The sequence below is a fragment of the Neofelis nebulosa genome, chromosome 2 (assembly GCF_028018385.1).
Source record: "Neofelis nebulosa isolate mNeoNeb1 chromosome 2, mNeoNeb1.pri, whole genome shotgun sequence".
Classification (NCBI taxonomy): Eukaryota; Metazoa; Chordata; class Mammalia; order Carnivora; family Felidae; genus Neofelis; species Neofelis nebulosa.
In genome coordinates this window covers 38,064,634-38,088,265 of record NC_080783.1, presented here as the reverse complement: position 1 = coordinate 38,088,265, position 23,632 = coordinate 38,064,634, and the positions used below count along the sequence as shown (strand labels likewise).

The 23,632-nt window shown below is 35.6% G+C and overlaps 1 protein-coding gene and 1 pseudogene across 4 annotated transcripts in view; both read left to right on the top strand.

Annotated features, from left to right (window-relative positions):
- Positions 1 to 23,055, top strand: part of MOB4 (MOB family member 4, phocein) — a 43,808-nt gene extending 20,753 nt beyond the window's left edge. For all 4 annotated transcript variants that reach the window (XM_058710259.1, XM_058710235.1, XM_058710250.1 and 1 more), the window contains 6 exons: positions 9,240 to 9,340; positions 13,974 to 14,016; positions 14,205 to 14,291; positions 19,628 to 19,707; positions 20,759 to 20,870; positions 20,995 to 23,055. In XM_058710259.1, the coding sequence (XP_058566242.1) occupies positions 9,240 to 9,340; positions 13,974 to 14,016; positions 14,205 to 14,291; positions 19,628 to 19,707; positions 20,759 to 20,870; positions 20,995 to 21,126 (555 nt within the window). In that variant the 3' untranslated portion in view covers positions 21,127 to 23,055. The remainder of the gene's footprint in view (positions 1 to 9,239; positions 9,341 to 13,973; positions 14,017 to 14,204; positions 14,292 to 19,627; positions 19,708 to 20,758; positions 20,871 to 20,994) is intronic.
- LOC131505807 (U6 spliceosomal RNA) lies at positions 15,595 to 15,707 on the top strand (annotated as a pseudogene).
- Positions 23,056 to 23,632: the final 577 nt, after the last annotated feature.

Sequence of the window (23,632 nt, the reverse complement as noted above, 5' to 3'; positions counted from 1 at the left end):
GCTACTTTGTTGAATTTATTAGTTGGAACTTTTTGTGTGTGCGTGTAATCTTTAGGTACATATTGAGAACATGTCATCTGTAAACAATTTGACTTCTTCCTTTCTAATCTGGTTGCCTTTTATTTCTTTTTCTTACCTAATTGCTCTGGCCAAAACTGCTAATACTCCTTTGAATAGAAGTGGCAAAAGTAGGCATCTTGTTCTTGATCTTAAGAGGAAAGCTTTCAGTCTTTCACATTGAGTATGAGGTGCACTGTGGGTTTTTCATACGTGACCTTGATTATGTTGAGTTATTATGTTACTGGTTTCCTTCTGTTTGTAGTTTGTTGACTGTTTTTGACCTAAAAAGGTGTTGAATTTTGTCAAATATACCAATTCAAATGAACATGTGATTTTTCCCCCTTCATTTTGTTAATGAGGCATATATATCAGTTTTTGTATCTTGAACCATCCTTGCATTCTAGAAATAAATCCCCCTTGATAATGATCTATAATTCTCTTAATTTGCTGTTGAATTTGGCCTGCCAGGATTTTTTGTGTCAGTATTCATGAGGGATATTGGTTTCTAGTTTTCCTCACGTGTCTTTGTTTGACTTTGGTGTCAGGCAATGCTGACATCATAGAAGGAGTTAGGAAGTATTCCCTCCTCTTTGATTTTTTTAGAAGAGTTTGAAGAGGATTGGTGTTCTTTATTTTTTTTTTGTTATTATTTTTTAATCTATCTTTATTTTTAGAGAGAAGGAGAGAGTGCAAGCAGGGGAGGGGCAGGGAGAGAGGGGGACAGAGGATCCGAAGCAGGCTCTGCTGACAGCAGAGAGCCCGATGTGAGCCTCAAACTCATGAACCATGAGATCATGACCTGAGCAGAAGTTGGATACTTAACTGACTGAGCCATCCAGGCATCCCAGGATTGGTATTCTTGAAATGTTTGGTAAAATTCACCACTGAAGCCATTGGGTCTTTTCTTTGGTTGCACAACATTGTGAATGTAATTAATGCCACTGAACTGTACACTTAAAAATGGTTTAAATGGCTATCCTCATTGAATGGTCTTGGCACACTTGTCAAAAATTATGTGACTATATATGTAAGGATTATTTCTTTGGGCTCATTCAGTTCCATTGGTCTGTATGTCTATCCTTATACCAATACTACATTGTTTTGATTACTATAGCTTTGTAGTAAGTTTTGAAATTGGGGAGTGTTGAGTTCAACATGCTTCCCAACTGAGCCTGCCAGACACCCTGTTTTTTTTATTAATACTGAACCACCTTTCATTCCTTGCAGCTTCCTCTTGATTGATGCTTGTATGGTATATCTTTTTCCATCCTTTTACTTTTAATCTACCTATATTTGAAGTAAGTTTCTTGTAGACGATGTATAGTTGGGTTATCTTTTCTTGTTCTTTTTTTTTTTGTGTGTGTGTGAGTGTGTGTCTTTTAATGGGTGTATTTAGGCCATTTAATATTAATTTAGTCACTGGTAGATATGTTTACATTTAGGTCTACCATCTAGGTTGTTTCCTCTGGGTTTTTTGTTGTTGTTCGTTTCCTCTTTTCTGCCTTTTTACAGATTGAACATTTTTAGTGTTCTATTTTAATTCTAATTTTGTCTGTCTCTTTATGTAATATATTTTTTTAAGTTTATTTATTTTGAGAGAGAGGGAGAGAGAGAATCCCAGGCAGGCTCCATGCTCAGCACAGAGTCTGCTACAGGGCTTGGTCCCTTGACCACAAGATCACGAGTCAGACCCCAACCAACTGAGCCACCCAGGTGCCTCTGTATAATATATTTGAAATATATAATGTAGAAACTATCATCTTATGGATCCCATTATCCCTTTATGCTTTTCCTGTCAATATTACATTTATATACATTGGAAACCCCATTAGTCAATGTTATATTTTTGCTGTCATCTGCCAAAACATATTTCAAAGAACTCAGGAGGAGAATGGCCTATTATAATTATACCCAGATATTTATAATTTCTGTTTTTCTTGATTCTAACTTTTCTTCTGGTGTTATATTTTCCCCCTTCTGTCTAAAGAACTTCCTTTAGCAATTCTTTTAGAGTGATCTGCTGGCTAGAAATTATCTTTTGTTTTCTTTCATCTGAAAATGTCTTTATCTTCATTCCTGAAGGGTATTTTTGTTAGATATAGAATTCTGGGTTGATAGTTCTTTCTTTCAGCACTTTGAACATGTTGTGTCCATTCCTTCTGTCTGTGGTTTCTGATGAGAAAGTGGCAGTTTTTAAAATATTTTGTAGGTCATGTGTCTTTTTTCACTGGCTTATCTTTAGTTTTTGGCAGCTTCATTATGTGTCTAAGCATGGATTTCTTTGAGGTTTTTATTTGTTGTTCACTCTGCTTTTCTCTATTGTGGTAAATATATTTACCTTTTTGCCATCTTTAAGTGTACTTTTTTAAAAAAATTATTGGGGCGCCTGGGTGGCGCAGTCGGTTAAGCGTCCGACTTCAGCCAGGTCACAATCTCGCGGTCCGTGAGTTTGAGCCCCGCGTCAGGCTCTGGGTTGATGGCTCGGAGCCTGGAGCCTGTTTCCGATTCTGTGTCTCCCTCTCTCTCTGCCCCTCCCCCGTTCATGCTCTGTCTCTCTCTGTCCCAAAAATAAAAAATTTAAAAAAAAAAAAAAAAAAAAAAACGTTGAAAAAAAAAAATTAAAAAAAAAAAAATTATTTATTTTATTTATATTTTTGCCCCCAGCATGTGGCTCGAATTCATGACCCTGAGATCTACCGATTGAGCCAGCTTAAGTGTATAGCTTACACTATAAAGGGGCCCTTTAAGTGTGTAGCTCTGTGGCATTAAATATATCCACATTATTGTGAATCATTATAGCCTCTATCTGCAGAAATTTTTTATCTTTAACAGCTGAAACTCTGTGTCCATTAAACAATAACAACTTTCCACTACTCCCTTCCCCCAGTTCACTCATCTTCTTGAATTGAGATTTTCACATATTCTTTGTATACCGAGTAATTTTGGATTGTATTCTGGACATTTTGAATATTATGTTGAGACTTTGGTCTTATTTAATCCCACGGAGAATGTTATTTTTGTTTTAGCAGGTATCTGACCTCGTTAGATACAGGTTGCCAGTTCCAGTGTTTGTTCAGATTTCAAATCTTTGTACTCCTCCTTGAATCTGTTCTGTGTGTACCAATCTGTGGTCAGCCTGGGTGGAGGTATATCTGTTAGTTCATTTCTCAAAGTCTGTCATATGCTAATTATGATCAGATCAATGTATGTGGGCATGCACAGACTAGGATTGAGCCCAGGAGTTCATAAACACCTTATGGGGTCACATTTCTGAATTTTGCTCTCTTTAATATCTCTCTGATACATTCTGGTTCCCTGGGGCCCACCTTTTTGATCTTCCAACCAGAAACCACTTACTAGAATTGTGCTGCAGTTGTGGGAAGACAAAGAGAGAAAAAGAAATAGAGTTTGATCCACCACCAAATGGAGAGGACAATTTCTCTTCCTGAGAATTTTGTCTCTTGAATTTTTCTGTTGCCAGCTGCTTTTGCTGCCATTGTGGAATTGTCTTAGGCATAGGCTGTGAAAGTGGAGAAAAAGCAGAGGACAAAAAGCCAGCAGCTTTCTTTCATTCTTTTTGAGCTTTTAGGAGTACCATTTTCCACTCCTTGAGCCAGAACTATGTAGTTTCTCCTGGATCTTTTAGCACCAACAGAGCTCATTTTTTGGGTTGCATCCTATATTGAGTTTAGGCCAGGGGATACCAGAGGGGAAAAGAAGCATCACAACTTCACTGCGAGTTCAGTGATACTTTGAATCTGGTGTTCTTTCCAGCTCTTCTTTTTGATATTTGTTCTTCAAAGATCTCAAATTGCTATACCATGCATTCTGTCCAGATTTTATAATTGTGTACGGTGGGAGAGAAAAGTTGATGTGTGTTTACTCCATCTTACCTAGAACTGGAAGCAATAAAATGCTTTTGAATGGTATTTTACTGTTCCCAAATGATTTCTAAAAACTGCTTTAGGAAAAATCTTCTGTAAAACACCATACTAGATCATTGTAATTCTTAATAATTACAGCCCACAGGAATAAATCACTGGAAGGATATGTTTGTGCCTTTTTCATAACAGAAGGAAGAATTTTATGCCCCCCCCCCCTTTTTTTTTTAAACTTAGTCCAGAAGTATGGTATAGTATATTCCTGTACTGAGGAGACTTGAAAGGCCTGGGAAGTAAGTATATACTGAGAGCATCTGAAATGCTAGTGAGCTTGATCAGGTGACAGTATGAAGTAGAAGTGGTAATACCTTTAGAAGCTACCTGAAAAAATTCTTTTCAAGAAATGGTGGTAAGTTAGGATTTTAAAGTTCTTGGAAGGATAAAGAACACTCTTGTGAGGTTGTTTTCTGGATTTTTCTTTGGTAGAATTTCTTAAAGAGTACAGAGCTAGTTTCTTAAATCATAGTTGTATAATTTACTCAGCTTCAAAACCTCTCTCTTAGCGTTAAAATTCAGCAACAAAAGTTTTGTGTAGTTATGGTACTACTTTTCCATTTAACTGAATTACTAAATAACATAAAGATAATGTTGAAAATGTACTTAAGAATATTACAGCTTTTCATGATAGGGCCAATTCTTGCCTTTTTTCCCCATTTCATATTTGTGTATCTTGTGATGCACTTGAAAAATTAATCCAAATTTAGATTTATACCACATTATGTGTGACAGGGACAGGATAGAGAAACATTACAGTTGTAAATCTTTAGTTTTCAGAGGTTTTGAGAATGATAAAAATAATTTTTCAGAATGAACAGAAATTGCTAATAGTACTAATAACTCAGAAACAATATAAAAATTTCTGTAAGGTAAACATTATATTTAGGGAGCATTAGAACATTTCTTTTTCTTTTTTTTTTTAAATTTAATTAATTAATTTTTTGGTTTTAAATCTCTTTTTTTTTTTAAATTTATTGTCAAATTGGTTTCCATATAATACCTAGTGCTCATCCCAACAAGTGCCCTCCTCCCTGCCCATCACCCACTTTTCCCTCTCCCCCACTCCCCATCTACCCTTGGTTTGTTCTCAGTCCTTAAGAGTTTCTTATGGTTTGCCTCCCTCCCTCTCTGTAACTTTTTTTTTTCCCCTCCCCCTCCCCCATGGTCTTCTGTTAACGTTTCTCAAGATCCACATATGAGTGAAAACATATGGTATCTGTCTTTCTCTGCCTGGCTTATTTCACTTAGCATAATATCCTCCAGTTCCATCCACGTTGCTGCAAATGGCCAGATTTCATTCTTACTCATTGCCAAGTAGTATTCCATTGTATATAAAAACCACATCTTCTTTATCCATTTATCAGTTGATGGACATTTAGGCTCTTTCCATAATTTGGCTATTGTTGAAAGTGCTGTTGTAAACATTGGGGTACATGTGCCCCTATACATCAGCATTCCTGTATCCCTTGGGTAAATTCCTAGCAGTGCTATTGCTGGGTCATAGGTGAGATCTATTTTTAATTTTTTGAGGAAGCTCCACACTGTTTTCAAGATCAGCTATACCAGTTTGCATTCCCACCAGCAGTGTAAGAGGGTTCCCGTTTCTTCACATCCTCGCCAACATCTATGGTCTCCTGATTTGTTCATTTTAGCCACTCTGACTGGTGTGAGGTGGTATCTCATTGTAGTTTTGATTTGTATTTCCCTGATGATGAGTGACATTGAGCATTTTTTCATGTGTCAGTTGGCCATCTGGATGTCTTCTTTGGAAAAGTGTCTATTCATGTCTTCTGCCCATTTCTTCACTGGATTATTTGTTTTTCGGGTGTGGAGTTTGGTGAGTTCTTTATAGATTTTGGATACTAGCCCTTTATCTGATATGTCATTTGCAAATATCTTTTCCCATTCTGACAGTTGCCTTTTAGTTTTGTTGATTGTTTTCCTTTGCAGTGCAGAAGCTTTTGATCTTGATGAGGTCCCAATAGTTCATTTTTGCTTTTAATTCCCTTGCCTTTGGAGGTGTGTCAAATAAGAAATTGCTGTGGCTGAGGTCAAAGAGGTTTTTTCCTGCTTTCTCCTCTAGGGTTTTGATAGTTTCCTGTCTCACATTCAGGTCCTTTATCCATTTTGAGTTTATTTTTGTGAATGGTGTAAGAAAGTGGTCTAATTTCATCCCTCTGCATGTTGCTGTCCAGTTCTCCCAGCACCATTTGTTAAAGAGACTGTCTTTTTCTCCACTGGATACTCTTTCCTGCTTTGTCAAAGATTAGTTGGCCATACTTTTGTGGGTCCAATTCTGGGGTCTATATTCCATTGGTTTATGTGTCTGTTTTTGTGCCAATACCATACTGTTTTGATGATTACAGCTTTGTAGTAGAGGCTAAAATCTGGGATTGTGATGCCTCACGTTTTGGTTTTCTTCTTCAATATTACTTTGGCTATGCGGGGTCTTTTGTGGTTCCATACAAATTTTAGGATTGTTTGTTCTAGCTATGAGAAGAATGCTGGTGCAATTTTGATTGGGATTGCATTGAATATGTAGATTTCTTTGGGTAGTATTGACTTTTTAACAATATTTATTCTTCCAATCCATGAGCATGGAATGTTTTTCCATTTCTTTGTACTTCTTCAATTTCCTTCATAAACTTTCTGTAGTTTCCAGCATAGAGGTCTTTTACATCTTTGGTTAGGTTTATTCTCAGGTATTTTCTTTCTTTTTTTTTTTTTTTTTTTTTTTAATATTTCTATTGAGAGAGAGAGCATGAGCAAGTGCAGGTGAGGAAGGGGCAGAGAGAGGGAGAGAGAGAGAATCCCAAGCAGGCTCTGCATTGTCAGCATAGAGCATAATGCAGGGCTCAGTCCCCTGAACTGTGAGATCATGACCTGAGCCAAAATCAAGAGTCAGACACTTAACGGACTGAGCCACCCATCCGCTACTAGGACATTTACTTTTCTTAGCTCATTTAAAAAAATTTTTTTTAATGTTTATTTATTTTAGAAGGAGAGAGAGACAGAGTGTGATTGGGGGAGAGGCAGAGAGAGAGGGAGACACAGAATGTGAAGCAGGCTTCAGGCTCTGAGCTGTCAGCACAGAGCCCGACTTGGGGCTCAAACTCACAAACCGTGAGATCATGACCTGAGCCAAAGTCAGATGCTTAACCGACTGAGCCACCCAGGTGCCCCTTTCTTAGCTCATTTTAGATGATAGCTGTCTCTCTTTCCATAGAAGTATGGAGGACTCACATTTTTGCTTTCTTTCAGAGTTAAGGATTTCTTCTGTTCTCTCTCTTTTTTATTAAGTTTTATTTATTTTTGAGAGAAATGGAGAGCGTGTACACAGACATGGAAGGGGGAGGGGCAGAGAGCGAGAGGGGGAAGAGAGACTCACAAGCAGGATCTGTGTCAGCACAGAGCCCATATGGGGCCTGAACCCACAAACCGCAAGATCATGATCTGAGCCAAAATCAAGAGCTGGACACTCAACCGACTAAACCACGCAGGCGCCCCTGTTCTCTCTCTCTCTCTCTCTCTCTTTTTTTAAATTTTTAAATGTTTCTTTATATTAGAGAGAAACACTGGTGAGTAGGGGAGGGGCAGAGAGAGACAGAGACAGAATCTGAAGCAGGCTCCAGGCTCTGAGCTGTTAGCACAGCCTGTCGCAGGGTTTGAACTCACAAGCTGTGAGATCATGACCTGAGCAAAGTCGGACACTTAGCTGACTGAGCCACCCAGTCACCCCCCTAGGCGCCCCTGTTTTCTTAATTGTTTTACATGTATTATCATTAATAAAATCTAGATTCCCTGAAGATTGACAACTTGTACCTCTACTTATAAAAAATTGAATAATTTTGAGTAAATTCAGTTACTAAACATGTGGTTAAAGACTTAGTATTCATTATGAGCCAGCTGTATTGCATAGAATATATTTTTGTGTGCCTTACTACCAAACTCTTTTGGGGATCACCAGAGAATACTAAAGAATCAGTCTCCACCCCATTTTTGGTAAATTTTTTCATCCCTAATCCCCCATGGTTTTAACATTTCAGGTAAGTAGTATCTTTATCCTTGACTTCAAGTAATGTAGTTTAGGAAAAGACAGTGAAAATTTGTTAAAAACCTCCTATGTGCCAGGTTCTAATACTAAAATTTAAAACAAAACTGAGTCTCTGTTTTTTGAGGGAGATATTAAAAAATAAATAAATGCTATTTATTGAATAAAAGCAAAGACGAGTGTGTTGGGGGGAAAGGGAATTTGGAAAGAATTGTATGGAATTTGAGGTGGCTGGTGGAAAAGGTAAAGAATTTGGTTCTGTCTATTTGCGAGAATCAATTTCATGCAGAACTTTGGAACTTGAGATGGGGTCAGAAAACCAGGGAGAGTAGTTTAAACAGGCATTAGAGAATCACTAAAATCTTTTGAGCAAGCTTTTGACAGAGTAATTTTCAAAGAAAGGTTGCCTGAAAATAGGCAAAATACATTGGCATAACAAGGCCTCGTAGTTATTTCTGTAATTAGGTATCTTAGTCTTATTTAGCCTGTTCAAATTTTAGATTATTTAAATCATAGATTGCATGAAACATTAAAAAGATCTGAAATTTTTATTTAATTTTAAAAATGAATGTCCATGCCTTTTTTTTAACTTAGCTTTTCTGCTAGTCATTTTTTGTTTTTTAAACACTTTATTGGATACCACATATCCTAAAAGCACCCATTTAAAATATACATTCATGGTTTTTAGTATATTCACGGGGTTCTACACTATCACCACAGTTTAATTTTAGAACATCTTCACTCCCCACCAAAAGAAACCTCATTCACATTAGCAGTTATCTCCATTCTCCTCTGTCTCCCCTTCTTTCTCCAGTCCTGAACAACTATTTTTTGTCTCCATAGATGTGCTATTCTGGATAATGCATATTACTAGAATCATGCATTATGTACCACAGTTATATGGTTTACATTTTATGTCCTTGTGAAAATCATAGTTTCACTTTTGATCCCACATCCAATCCTGGTAAGTACCATATCTGCATTTATGTGGTATATCTTACCCCAAAGGAGTTGAGTTGGAGAAGGTAAGGGTTACCTCCTATCTTCTGAATTACTTGATTTCCTGTTATGTGTATAACCTAAAAAAGTTGAAACATAGGAGCAATCATGGACTCAAAAATTAAATATATTTTAAGATTTACCATGTACTATAGTATGTTAATTAATTATGAGAACTTTTTTTATTATAGTATATTCAGCAGAACATAAGAGCAGATTGTTCCAATATTGACAAAATTCTTGAACCACCTGAAGGCCAAGATGAAGGTGTATGGAAATATGAACATTTAAGGTAAGTCTTTATAATATATCAAAATAGTAGTAGTATTTCTATTAGTAAAAATAACCTTTAATGCTGATGATTATGAATCATAAATAAAAATCATTATGTAATTGCAGACTAAAAAGCTGAATTCTAAAGCTTTTGTGTTTTTGGTATTATAAAGTTTTTAACTTTGTTATTCACTGATTTTTTTTTCTAATTTATGGATTTGGGCATTATCTTTTTACACAATTTTTCTTTTTTTTTTTTTTGGAAAAACTATTTAAGAAAATTTTTTTTAACATTTATTTATTTTTGAGAGACAGAGACAGAGTGCAAGTGGGAGGTGGGGAAAAGAGAAAGGGGGACAGAATCCGAAGCAGGCTCCGGGCTCTGAGCTGTCAGCAGAGTCTGACGTGAGGCTCGAACTCATGAGCTGTGAGATCATGACCTGAGCCGAAGTCAGATGCTTAACTGACTGAGCCACCCAGGTGCCCATGAAAAACTATTTTTGAGAGAGAGAGAGATTGTGGGGGGGGTGGAGAGAGAGAATCCCCAGTAGGCTCCACACTGTCAGCATGGAACCTGATGTGGGGCTCGAACTCCCGAACCATAAGATCATGACCTGAGCTGAAGTCGTATGCTTAACCAACTGAGCCACTCAGGCACCCCGCCCCCCTCTGCCCCCGGCCTTTTTAAGTAATCTCTATACCCAGTGTGGGGCTTAAATCCATGAACCCAAGATCAAGTTGGTAGCATTCTTACCACCTGAGCCATCCAGATGCCCCTACATAGTTTTTCTTAAACACAAATTATTCCTTAACCACAAATACGTTGTTTCTATTTTTCCACTCATGATAAACTTTATTTCTCTATAAAGTTTATTTCACTATAACACAAGATTCCAGTCTAAGCTTGGTGTCTGATGAGTTGACTATTAACTACTGTGAACTGTGGTAAATAAAAATTAATTGTAATTCTGAAGGAGTTTGGGAACTTTTGATGATGCCCTTTGAATGAGAAAATTGGAGACTAGTGAATGACTAGTTAACAAGAATTAACTTTAAAAGCAGCTTAGGGGCGCCTGGGTGGCGCAGTCGGTTAAGCGGCCGACTTCAGCCAGGTCACGATCTCGCGGTCCGTGAGTTCGAGCCCCGCGTCAGGCTCTGGGCTGATGGCTCGGAGCCTGGAGCCTGTTTCCGGTTCTGTGTCTCCCTCTCTCTCTGCCCCTCCCCCGTTCATGCTATGTCTCTGTCCCAAAAATAAATAAAAAACGTTGAAAAAAAAAATTTAAAAAAAAAAAATAATAAAAAATAAAAGCAGCTTAATCCTAGGGGTCCCTGGGTGGCTTAGTTGGTTAAGCATTCAACTCTTGATTTTGGCTCAGGTCATGATCTTGCAGTTTGTGAGAACGAGCCCTGAATCAAGCACCATGCTGACACTTGCTGTCAAAATAAATAAAAATTAAAAAATAAATAAAGGCAGCTTAATCCTGAAGTTACTAAGTTATTTCTTGAAGTTGCAAGCTTCTCTGTAAACGGGAGCTGAGATGAGTTGGTAGGTTAAATATAAAGAATGTAGCTAGAGATAGATGTTTATTAGGGTTTGTAACTTTTTATTTATTTATTTATTTATTTATTTATTTTTTTTAATTTTTTTTAACGTTTATTTATTTTTGAGACAGAGAGAGACAGAACGTGAACGGGGGAGGGTCAGAGAGAGAGAGGGAGACACAGAATCTGAAACAGGCTCCAGGCTCTGAGCCATCAGCACAGAGCCTGACGCGGGGCTTGAACTTACGAACTGCGAGATCATGACCTGAGCCGAAGTCGGACGCTTAACTGACTGAGCCACCCAGGCGCCCCAGGGTTTGTAACTTTTTAAGTTAATTTTTAAATAATAAGTGAAATTGAAATAGGACTTTCCCTGCATAAATTAGACCACTTTTTTGTGATGAGTCCCACAAATTGTAGACTGGGCACTGTTTTTCAGTTTGGTTTGGTTTGATCTGGTGTGTTTTTGTTTTTGTTTTTTTTTTTGCTACAGACTTGTTATATAGACATTGCTAAGACATAATATCTTGTCATAACAGTCCAACAATTTCAGGATGCTAAGACTTCTTTGTACTCTGCTGATTTCTTAGACAAATCACTTGACTATTTGATTTAGTGTTTTTAGAGATTTTATTTTTAAGTAATTTCTGTACCCATCGTGGGGCTCGAACTCACAACCTTGAGATCAAGAGTCACATGCTCCAACAACTGAGCCAGCTGGGTTCCCCTGACATAGTTTTTTAAAAATACATCTCAGTGCATGATAATTGAAGGTATGAATATGTAGATATTTTCCCATTCTTATAAATCAAAATAGCACTTTAGATTCTCTGCTTTTTTTAATTTTATTTTTTATTAAAAGATTTTTTTTATTGTTTATTTATGAGAGAGAGAGAGAGAGAGAGAGAGAGACAGTGTAAGCAGGGGAGGGGCAGAGAGAGGGAGTAACAGAATCTGAAGCAGGCTCCTGGCTCTGAACTGTCAGCACAGAGCCTGATGCAGGGCCTGAACTCATGAACCATGAGATCATGACCTGAGCTGAAGTCGGACATTTAACCAGCTGAGCCACCCAGGCACCCCTCTGCCTTATTTTAATCAGCTTTGAAAATAACTGCTTACTTACCTGTTAGGATTAATGATGAAAATAAGTGGGGATTTTTTTTCACTACAAGCATAATCCTAACAAGTGAGGGCTGATTTTAGCATATAAGATTTTAATTTCAGATCTAGGAAAACCTTTTCCTCCATATTTAATTAGACTATAAAATATGCAGTATACAAAACTTATAAAATCTTTTTCATGCATATTCCATTTGTCCTGGTGCTGTTATTTTTAGGTTTTTTTTTTTTTTCCCTGAATATTAGCCACTTTATTTTGGTTTTGTATTTATGTATTAAATATCACATATATATTCTTTTGTGTCTTCATCATAGTGTATATATCTTTATAGTTGACCAAGAAGAATTTCAAAAGTAGCTTTTTGAGTTTTTGCATGTACTTGATGTAATTGATTTGAGGCTTAATACTTGCTCTTATTGGTTAATATTGTTGATTATATTATGATGTTAATGGGACTTCATTCAAATCTCCCACTAGCCCATATGGAATCTTTGTAATTGGAAGAGATGCTCCTTCTTCTGAGTGGATGCAATCCTATGTATGATTTAAGAGATTAGAGCATAGGCTGGATTTCAGCTCTGGCTTGTCTCTTCAGCTGCACAACTCTATATGTTAGCCCTATATTGAATTAACTGGAAGCTGTTAGATTTGCACTGTGTGCCACAGATTGTACCCATAAACACTGCCAAATCAGTTAGCTTAGTTTTGCTGTTGGCCATACGTGAGTTAAAGTAGATGAGAAACTTATTTTTCACCACCTGTCTTTATTACCACTTAGTGGAAAACAACTTGAAAACTTGCATGCAGCCTATAGATACAGGGCAGTAGAGGGTGATGTGGTGATTCAGAAATAGTGTTATTTTTGTGATCTAAGAACTGCATTATTGTTAGGGATCTGGAAAGGAAATACATTTGTTGGGGAAACATAATAGTGATTAATTAGGTAAGATTTTTAGGGGATGTGTTCAGTATTTTGACAGCTATTAAAGTAAGTTATCTTAGTGACATAGAGGATTGATGGTCTTTTCATATAAAATAACAAGTTTGTCTAAAAATGATGATCTCAATCTTACACAATTTCCTCTATTCTTCACTTATTAAAAAACATTTTGAACACTTACTATGTTCCAAGAATTGTTCTAGGCTTTATAATTCTGTTTGGCAGTTTTAGAAGAGTATCATGAAAAAATGCTACAATCTACTAAGTGACCAAAAAGCAAGATAAAAAATTGTGTATGATTTGGTCCCAATATAGTTTAATCTTTGCATAGAAAATCAAATTTGTATGTAAGTAATAATTAACTTTTGGGAGAGGTGGTAGAATTATGAAGGACCTTATTGTACATTATATATTTGATCATATTTAAAGTTTTCATAAGGAACATGTTGTTTGTAATCAGAACAAAGTTTGTAGAATATTCAGGTATTTAAAACATCTAGTTTTATGTTTGTATTCAGATAAATACACACATGATGTTTTACATAACTGGAATCTTACTGTAAATATAAATATATATCCTTTGTTTATGTATATACCAACATTTTGCTACTCTGCAATTGCTGATTATTTGGAATGTTTCAAAAAAATTTTATATTTTCTGTCAATGTCTTTATACATTTATCTGTATGCAATTCTGATTATTTTATTAGAATAGATTTCTAGGAGAATGACTTTGTAAATAAAAGTATATACTTCCTAAACATTTTGGTAACTATTTCCAAATTCAGAAAAATTCTACCAACTTCCAGTGTATAATTATGATCAACTCACTGGAGGCTGATATTGAACATTATTAGAGTTGTTAGTTTTGGGTTTTGCATACTAATCTGTATGCCTTTGTACAAAATATGCCATGTAAATTCAGATGGTGTTGACAGTGGTGACGACAAAGGGAGGATGGAACTGATGGGATTCTGTTTTTACAGTTAGTATTCTGAAAATAATGTGGAGGATGGATAAGACTTTTCATTTATATATTTGCATTTTTAGGCAATTCTGTCTTGAACTAAATGGACTTGCTGTCAAACTTCAGGTAATATTTTCTTTAAGTTAAAGCTATTATTGAAAGTACTGATTTTTTCTGTTTTTGTAACATTAGGTGCTCCCAAAGACTTACCCAACATTTCTAATTATTCTGTACTTTTACATGGGAGTGTAGTAACCCAAATGATAGACTTTTTCATTGTTTTACATATTAAGAAGTGTAACTATTTCTAACAGAGTGAGTGCCATCCAGATACATGTACTCAGATGACTGCAACTGAACAATGGATTTTTCTTTGTGCAGCTCATAAGACTCCAAAAGAGGTGAGACATTATGAAATAGAATGCCTAATAAAATCATCATAACCTAAATCTCTCCATGAGAGTGGTCAATAAATTTTTAGTGTTTTAGTTCACTGTTTATTTTGCTGTTTGGTTTAGAGTTCTTTAAGTTTATTGCCCCAGTGCTATTTTAGGATTTATGATTATCATTTTTCATAATTGGATAATATCATGGGCTAGAACTCACCTTATGATTCATTGCCTATTACAGAATAACATCTACCATATGATGCTGATAGCTACTGTATAATGGATGAGATATACATGTTTAGTTTTTTGGTTCAGTTATAATGTTTATTTATTTTGAGAGAGAGAGAGCGTGCACAGCAGGGAGGAGCAGAGAGAGAATCCCAAGCAGGTTCCATGCTGTCAGCACAGAGCCCGACATAGGGCTTGGTCGCATGAACCATGAGATCATGATCTGAGCTGAAATTAAGAGTCTGGTGCTCAACTGACTGAGCCACCCAGGCGCCTCGTAATTTCTTTTGATAGGAATAACTGTTGGTGATTACAAGTTGATGAGTTATCTATTAAAGAAATGTTGTTTTTGGGCTTTTTAACTTTATAGGTCAGTATTTTTTACCTACTTTTTTTAATATTTCTTTTTTTTTTTTTTTAAGTTTATTTATTTTGAGAGAAAGTGTGTATGAAAGTGGGGGAGGGGCAGAGAGAGAGGGAGAAAGAAAATCCCAAGCAGATTCCACACTGTCAGTGCAGAGCTTGTCGTGGGGCTAGATCTCCCAAATCATAAGATCATGACCTGAGCCAAAACCAAGAGCCAGACACTTAACCGATAGAGCCACTCAGGCACCCCTTATATTTCTTACTATTTGTTTGAAACACACCATAATGATTTTCCTCTTCATAATTGGCCCTACATTGAAAAAGTTACTCATGTTGTTTTCTCCTCATTTAGTTTTTGTCATGGTGAGAGTATAAGAAGTAGCAATTGTTTATAGAACATTTTTAGTTACAAGTAATTCCTTTATATTATATAATATCCAGTACATATTCAGTTTTCCTTAGTTATTTCAAAAGTTGTAGCTAGTTTGTTTAAACTATGCATTGCATTTTCCTTGCTCTGCATTCCTTTTAATCCATAGTACTTTTTTTTTTTTTTTTTGATACTTAAACTCATTGAAAATAATTGGGGTTAGGCCAATTCTGCAGAATTATAGACTGTCAAATGATCATTTTATTGATAGACCTCTAAGGCTTAAAGACAAGTGACTTTCTGTTTGCAAAATTCACATCTGATGTTCTTTTATTTGAAAAGGCAAGTTCTGTGCTCGCTTCGGCAGCACATATACTAAAATTGGAAGAACGATACATACAGACTAGATTAGCATGGCCCCTGCGCAAGGATGACATGCAAATTCGTAAGCCTTCCATATTTTTAGAGCCTAAATGTCCATCAGCTGATGAATGGATAAAGAAATTGTGGTTTATATATACAATGGAATACTACTTGGCAATGAGAAAGGAAGAAATATGGCCCTTTGTAGCAATGTGGATGGAACTGGAGAGTGTTATGCTAAGTGAAATAAGTCATAAAGAGAAAGACAGATACCATATGTTTTCTTACTTATATTTATGTAGATGGATCTTATGTAGATGGATCCTGAGAACCTTAACAGAAGACCATGGGGGAGAGGAAGGAGGAAAAAAAAAGTTGGAGGGAGCCAAACCATAAGAGACTGTTAAAAACTGAGAATAAACTGAGGTTTGTTGGGGGTGGGAGGGAGGGGAAAGTGGGTGATGGGCACTGAGGAGGACATCTGTTGGGATGAGCACTGGGTATTGTATGGAAACCAATTTGACAATAAATTTCATATTAAAAAAAAAAAAAAATGAAAAGGCAAGTTCTCCAAAATAAGAAGTATCTGGTATTTGTCTAAGCAAATAGACAAGTTGACTTACTGGATGACTTATTTGGATGACTAATTTCATTCAGGGTGTTACTCTTTTTGTGTTAGTTCATTGAAGCAATATTAAGATTATCATTTTATATATGGGAAAATCCACATAGCAGTTTTATTGATAATTTATTGAAATTGGCTACATAGTATAGTGAATTATGTGATAATTGCTATTAGGAAACTGAATCAAGAAGGCTAGTTTCATTTTGGCAAATAGTAAAGATGTATTATTCTCACTTTAGAGTGGAAAAGATACCCAGTTTGTGATGTATTATGAGATTTATATGGACTGTCATTGTCATATTTGCTTTTTTTCTTGATTAGTAATAAATATAAGATAGGATGATTATCAGCATTAGGTCTTGTGAATGAGTCTTAGAATTGTAACATTGTTTGCTGAAGACCAGCTCCATTGAATTGTGTCAAGGGAGGATGAATGATGGTGGCATTTTCAAGTGGTAAGTTGTATGCAAAGGAATTTCTGTAAAAATACAAAAGAAAATCTTGAAAGGACACTTCATGAACTCTTAGAATAATTGTGTAGTCAGGAAATAATAGCAACTAACAAATTAGGAACTAAGAAAGTTGTTCTTACAGATGAAAAGAACAGGGAAGATTGTAAACTGGAAGAGGCAGGGTGCTCAGCACCAATGGTGATTTTACTCATTGTTCTTGAGAATTAAAGAGTCATTGCAACAGATAGAGTTAATTGTACATAGTGACTGTAAGTGACAACTTGTTATCAACAACAACTTGTTATCTGCTAGCCCTTTCAGTCACACGCGGACTGCAGTAGCATTATAAATATATATTTGGCAAAATAGAATTTATAAAAGCCCGTGAACAAATTGCTTCTTATTTTGTAACCTTGTATATTTTGCTAACTTTTTGCTGTTACAAATGATACAAAATAGGATTAGTTAACTGAGAGTTAATTGGAGAGAGATGGAGGGAAGCAGCTAAGACAAGATAAAACCTTTCCCCCAACTCCAAAAAAGTTTTTTTTTTCTTCCAGTAACCAATCAAAGATCTAAATTTATGCTGATACAATAGTAGTCATGAACCACATGCAGCTACAGAGCATTTAATGTTGGTAGTCCAAACTGAGATATGCTCAAAGTATGAAATAGAATACCCTTTCAAAGAGTACAGAAAGACAACATCAAATATCTCATTAAGAGAGAACTAGGTAATCTGTATACAAAAGAATGAAGTTAGACCCTTAACTCACACCTTATACAAAAATTAGCTCAAAATGATTCAAAAACCTAAATATAACAACTAGAATTATAAAACTCTTAGAAACATATGTGTAAATCTTCATGGTCTTGGACTAGGCAATAATTTCTTAGATATGACCCCACAAACACAAGTAATAGAAGAAAATATTCAGATTTTATCAAAACTAAAAATTTTTTTTGCCTCAAAGGACACTGTCAAGAAAGTGAAAGGACAGTCTATGAATGGGAGAAAATAAATCATATCTCCGATAAGGGTCTGATACCCAGATACATAACTATTGCAACTCAGCAATTAAAAAACTACCTAGTTGGGGTGCCCGGGTGGCTCAGTCAGTTAAGCATCCAGCTTTTGATTTCGGCTCAGGTAATGATCTCGTGGTTTGTGAGTTCGAGCCCTGTGTCAGGCTCTGTACTGATAATGTGGAGCCTGCTTGGGGTTATCTTCTCTATCTCCCCTCTCTACCCCTCCCCTACTTGGCGTGCACTCATGCACATGCTTACTCTCTCTCTCAAATAAGTAAACTTAAAAAAAATGAAGATTACCCAGTTAAAAATGAACAAAGGATTTGTATAGACTTTTCTCTGAAGAAGATAAACAAATGGCCAATAAGCACATGAAAAAATGCTCATTAATCATCAAAACCACCATGAGTGGATAACTGGAATGTACAGGATGGAATATCATTCAGCCATAAGAGAGAGTGAAGTTCTGATAACATGCTACAGTGTTTATGAACCTTGAGGACATTATGCTTAGTGAAATAAGCCGGACACCAAAGGGTAGATGTTACATGATTCCACTTACATAAAATATTTATAAAGAGCAAATTCATAGATGCAGAAAGTACATTAGAGGTTGCTAGGGGTTGGGGGATAGTGGACATGGGACATTATTGCATAATGGTTTACAGAGTTTCTGTTTAGGATGATGAAAAACCTTTGGTTGGAAATACATAGAAGTGATGGTTGCACAGTGGTGAATGTAATTAGTGCCATTGAGTTGTACATCTAAAAAAGGGTTGAGACAGGGGAGGGGGCACCTGGGTAGCTCTGTCGGTTCAGTGCGTGACTTAAGCTCAGGTCCTGATCTCATGGTTGGTGAATTTGAGCCCCACATCAGGCTCTCTGTTTTCAGCATGGAGTCTGCTTGGGATTCTGTCTCTCCCTCTATCTTGGTTCCCGCCCCCCCCCCCCCCCCCCCCCGCCACACACACACTGTCTCAAAATATAGAAACTTAAAAAAAAAAAGGTTGAAATGGCAGAATTCATCTTAAATGTATTTTACCACTTTTTTTTTTAATGGAAAAAGAAAAGACACACCCCACAATGGGGTGATGAACATTTTCAGGAATGTAGTTGATGATGGTTGCATAAATTTGTGAATATATTAAAAACTTCTGAGTTTTTATTTTATTTATTTTATTTTATTTTATTTTAATTTAATTTAATTTAATTTTTTAAAGGTTTATTGTTGAAAGAGAGAGACAGAATGTGTATGGGGGAGGGGCAGAGAGAGAGAGAGGGAGACACAAAATCCAAAGTAGGGTCCAGGGTTTGAGCTGTCAGCACAGAGCTCAACATGGGTCTTGAACTCATGAACTGTGAGATCATGACCTGAGTTGAGGTCAGATGCTTAACCGACTAAGCCACTCAGGTGTCCCTGAGTTGTACATTTTAAAAGAAATTTTGCCAGGGCCCCTGGGTGGCCCAGTCAGTTAAGCATCCACTCAGGTCATGATACGAAGCCCCACATCAGGGCTCAGTGTGGAGCCTGCTTGAGCCTCTCTTTCTCTGTCTCTCTCTGCCTCCTGCTCCCCAAAGCAATAAACATTTTAAAAGAAATTTTATGGTATGTGAATTACATGTTTGCTAATTTTTAAATACCCCAAAGAAGTTCATTAATAATTTTTGTATCAGTTATATGTTGACATAATTTGGGGTAGATAGAGAAATAAATTATATCATTAAAATTAATTTCACCTGTTCTTTTTTAATGTAGTTTTGTTGTAACATTAAATTTTATAGTCATTCTGATATTGTAAGACGTTTTTCTTCAGACATGCTCATGTTTTTGGAATAAGACAAGTATTTCATAACAGACCTCATGCAAGAGGTAGAGCTCTATGTTGATGCATTTTTTATATCCTTTCCTTTATAGTGTCCTGCAATAGACTATACTAGACACACACTTGATGGTGCTGCATGTCTTCTGAATAGCAATAAATATTTTCCCAGCAGGTAAATAAAACTTGTAAACATGGTGTTAAACTTTTTTGGATTTGATTTAAAAGGTTGATGTTTTTATTAAAACAAACTAGGTTGCTGCTTAATGAATTGTGTTCTTTAAACTTTTTTTTTTTTTTTTTTTTTTTTAGCTATTTTATATTTAGCTAGTTGAGAATTACTCAAATTTTGAAATTAAGGTTGTGGTTAAACTAAAAGCAACAGGACTTGGCTCGCAAAGCTCACAGGCCAGTTTTGTCAAGGGTACTTCCTGCAGAGCTGTCCCTCTTCTGCTTTAGAGTTGTGGTATTTACACACTTAACTTCTTGAATCTGTGATAGAGCTAGCCTCCTCTTAGACAGCATGCCTGAAGAGCACAATTTCCTAAGTTGGACTGGACTGCTTGTTTTTGAAGGATTCCTTATCCTTGCTTACAGATTTTTAAGATCTGGGAAGAAGGCTCTGCATATTGTAATATATTATTAGTGAGGTTTGTTACTGGCCTTTTATTCTGTGAAGACACTTGTTATCAGATGGATAGATTTGGAGATTCCCCCCCACCGCCCCAAATATCAACTTCAAAGAGCTCATATAAAATATGTTAAAAGATACTATTTTTTGCTTCAGTATCCTGTATATATTTTTTAATATCAAAAATATGCAAGCATTTTTTATTTGAAAAAATCAAATTCTGTACAATAAAGCAATAATTCCTTTTAGTAGTTTTAATCATCTGTAGTGTACAAAGTGTTAATGTGGTAAATATTATGTTCTAGGAAATTCTGATTTGTTGGAGATTTAATTGCATTGAACTTTCATAAAGTCTCAAAGCTTACAATACTGAGTATCTTAGGCACTGTGGTTATGTAGAAAGAGCACTGGCCCAGGAGTAAGGAACAGGGAGGGGTCCTGGTCCTGCTCTTGCCACTTATTAGCACTGTGACCTTGCACTGGTCACTTTTTTCCCCAAGGTTTAAGTCTCCACACTTGTCAATTGAGAAGATTAGACAACATTGTTCCTAAGATCTGTCCAGCTCTATGAATCTGATTTCTTTCCTATTTCTAGGGTTAGCATAAAGGAATCATCTGTAGCAAAACTAGGATCAGTATGCCGTAGGATTTACAGAATATTTTCACATGCTTATTTTCATCATCGGCAGATATTTGATGAATATGAAGTAAGTATATTTCACTAATTATCCTGATACATTCTTATCAGAATGACAATAATATACATGGATATTACATGTAGGCTTTTTTGGTTTTGAATAGTAAAATATCTTTTTTTCTTCCTCCCTACAGAATGAAACATTTTTGTGTCACCGGTTTACTAAATTCGTGATGAAATATAATTTGATGTCCAAGGATAACCTGATCGTACCAATTTTAGAAGAGGAAGTTCAGAATTCAGTTTCTGGGGAAAGTGAAGCATGAAGGGAATCATACAGAAAAAAATGTACTGATCACATAATTAACAATAATTATGTACTGTATATATATCGTTTAGACACATCAATCATGTATCCATATTATAGTTTCTTTGTTTAGTATAGGTTTTTGTATGCTGAGTGTTGCCTTTTAAAACGGGAAATACTTTTTAAGTTATTCATGAGCTGTATATTCACCAGTGTGGCACTCATGGTTTTTAAGTAAGATTAGTATTATCTGTTTATAATGCCTGTTAATAAAAGAATTTACAGTTTGGTAAAATTGCTGCTAAACAATCATTGGATCACAATCCTCATCAGATAAACCTGTCTATGAAAAGATGAGTGAGCTTGAGGTTTCGCACAAGCCATTTACTAAAGAAATAGTAATATTTTCCTTTGGTTTCACCCCTAGTTTAGATATTCTAGAAAATTCTGTAGTACATAGTTCAGTCTTAACTGTTAACTTATCAAAAATGAGATGAAAGTGTTTTCAAATTCTGTTTATAGTTTTTGATACACATATATGATTATGTGTATAATCCAAATATAAATGCAAATGAAGTATTAGTAATACCTAAATAATTTTACTGTGCTACATAAAGTATATTCTAGACCAGCATACTTGGAAAGGACTTACCTTTCTGCAGCAGTGGACTGTTAGATACAAGATGATGATAATGATAAGGCATGTAAATGATGTTCCCACTGGAAACCTGCCCTGCCCTTCTCATTTCCCTTAATTCCTTACCCAAACTACATTAGCTGGGAAGCTTTTCACCAGACTGTGATTTAGTGTGGCTTATACCTATTTATATTTGTATTAATTGCTTACAGATTATACCTCATATTAGCAATTACATTACACTACAGGAAAAATGTATTGGCATAGGCTCTTGCTTATCTTTGTTTTGCAAAATTGTTCTAATTACTTGGAAAGCAGTCTTTAAGATAGTTTGATTCTTCCTGTTAGTAATATTAATCTTTTCATTTAACCATCTAAGAAACATTTAAGAGTTGAAAAATATTGTAGTATTTATTTTACATCCCTTCCCCACAAAGTTTATGTTTGAATTATATGCACATGTGAGTCTTTTTTTGCAATAATTCACAGCTTCCAAGGGTGTTGAATGGTCATACATTTTTTTGACTTTGTTATAATTCAGTATCTTGAGAAAGATCCAACTGCAGATTTTACAACCTTTTCATCTACTGAATGCAATTTTTAACAAAGCACTGGAGGTCTTATTGCTAAACTGGTTGTAATGAGGCACTAAGATAGGGCAAAAAATTATACATGTAGTGAAGAAAATATTTTAAATCCATCTCTTGAACAGAATTAACAAATGAGAACTTTTTCATTTAAAGGGGTTATTTTGAAATGAAGATGAAAATGTGTTCATCTTGATTTTTTTTTTCAAATTTAAGGAAATAATTTATACCATACTATACAACAAAGGACGTGTAGCAAATATGTAGGAAATAGCAAACTGAGTGTGTATGTATATATTTATGCCTTTCCAAGCCTGGCAGTGTATTTGGCCTTGAACAGTGCTATCCCAGCAGCCAGTCGTTACTTTAACTCACAACTAACTATCTTTTTAAGAAGTTTTGTGTTCATAGTGAAAGCAATGTTGACTTTGAAATTATGCATTTATATTAATGTCACTAGAAACCAATGGGAGTAGTAATTTTTACACAAACTTGCTAAATATTGAGAGACTAAACTACTAAGTTAATAAATTATATATAGCAATGTAGCTGTTCTCTCTAGATGGTGTCTCACAATGGATTTCTGTTGCTTGATTATTTTCATAGTAAACATTTGAACTAAGGCCGTGGCTGGGATTGGTGATCTGGCTAAGTATATTGAAACACATTCTGAGTAATATGACTTGGTGTTAACGGGGAAATAAAGTATGTTTTTTCTTACTCATTCCATTTTCCCTGTATTGTGTGTTTGGAATTGATCATAAAAAAAAATACCCCAAAAAGAAAACATCAGTTTGTAGGCTTGCTTTTGTATTCACATTGAGGTCTTACTCATACTCATTGTACCATGAAATTGACTCATTGTACTAGGTATAGGACCTAAATGAAACAGTTACTGTTTTTCCTTAATACTCTTTACAGAATTTTGAAAGTACACATGTATGTACATAAGTGGTATTAAAAAATTAACCTGACAAAAGATTGATTTATACAGTAAATCTAAGAAAGGAGGAAAAGAAAACTCGCAGTTCTGTGCAATAAGGAAATTAGGTTGTGCTTTTTTTTTTTTTTTTTTGATTATCCAATATAGATCCCAAAATTAAAACTTTCCATGAATTTTGCTCCTATAGTCAACTCTTAACTCACTCTTTCTCCTGTCATAACTGGGAAAGTAGCTAACTTTATGTTTCTGTAAGTATCCTAGTTCCCTTGTGTGTGTACATTTTCCCTGACTTGAGGTGTTAACTTTGCATTTCTCAGTTTCTCAGTTAAATTCTTAATGAGTTAATGCTTTTTAATAG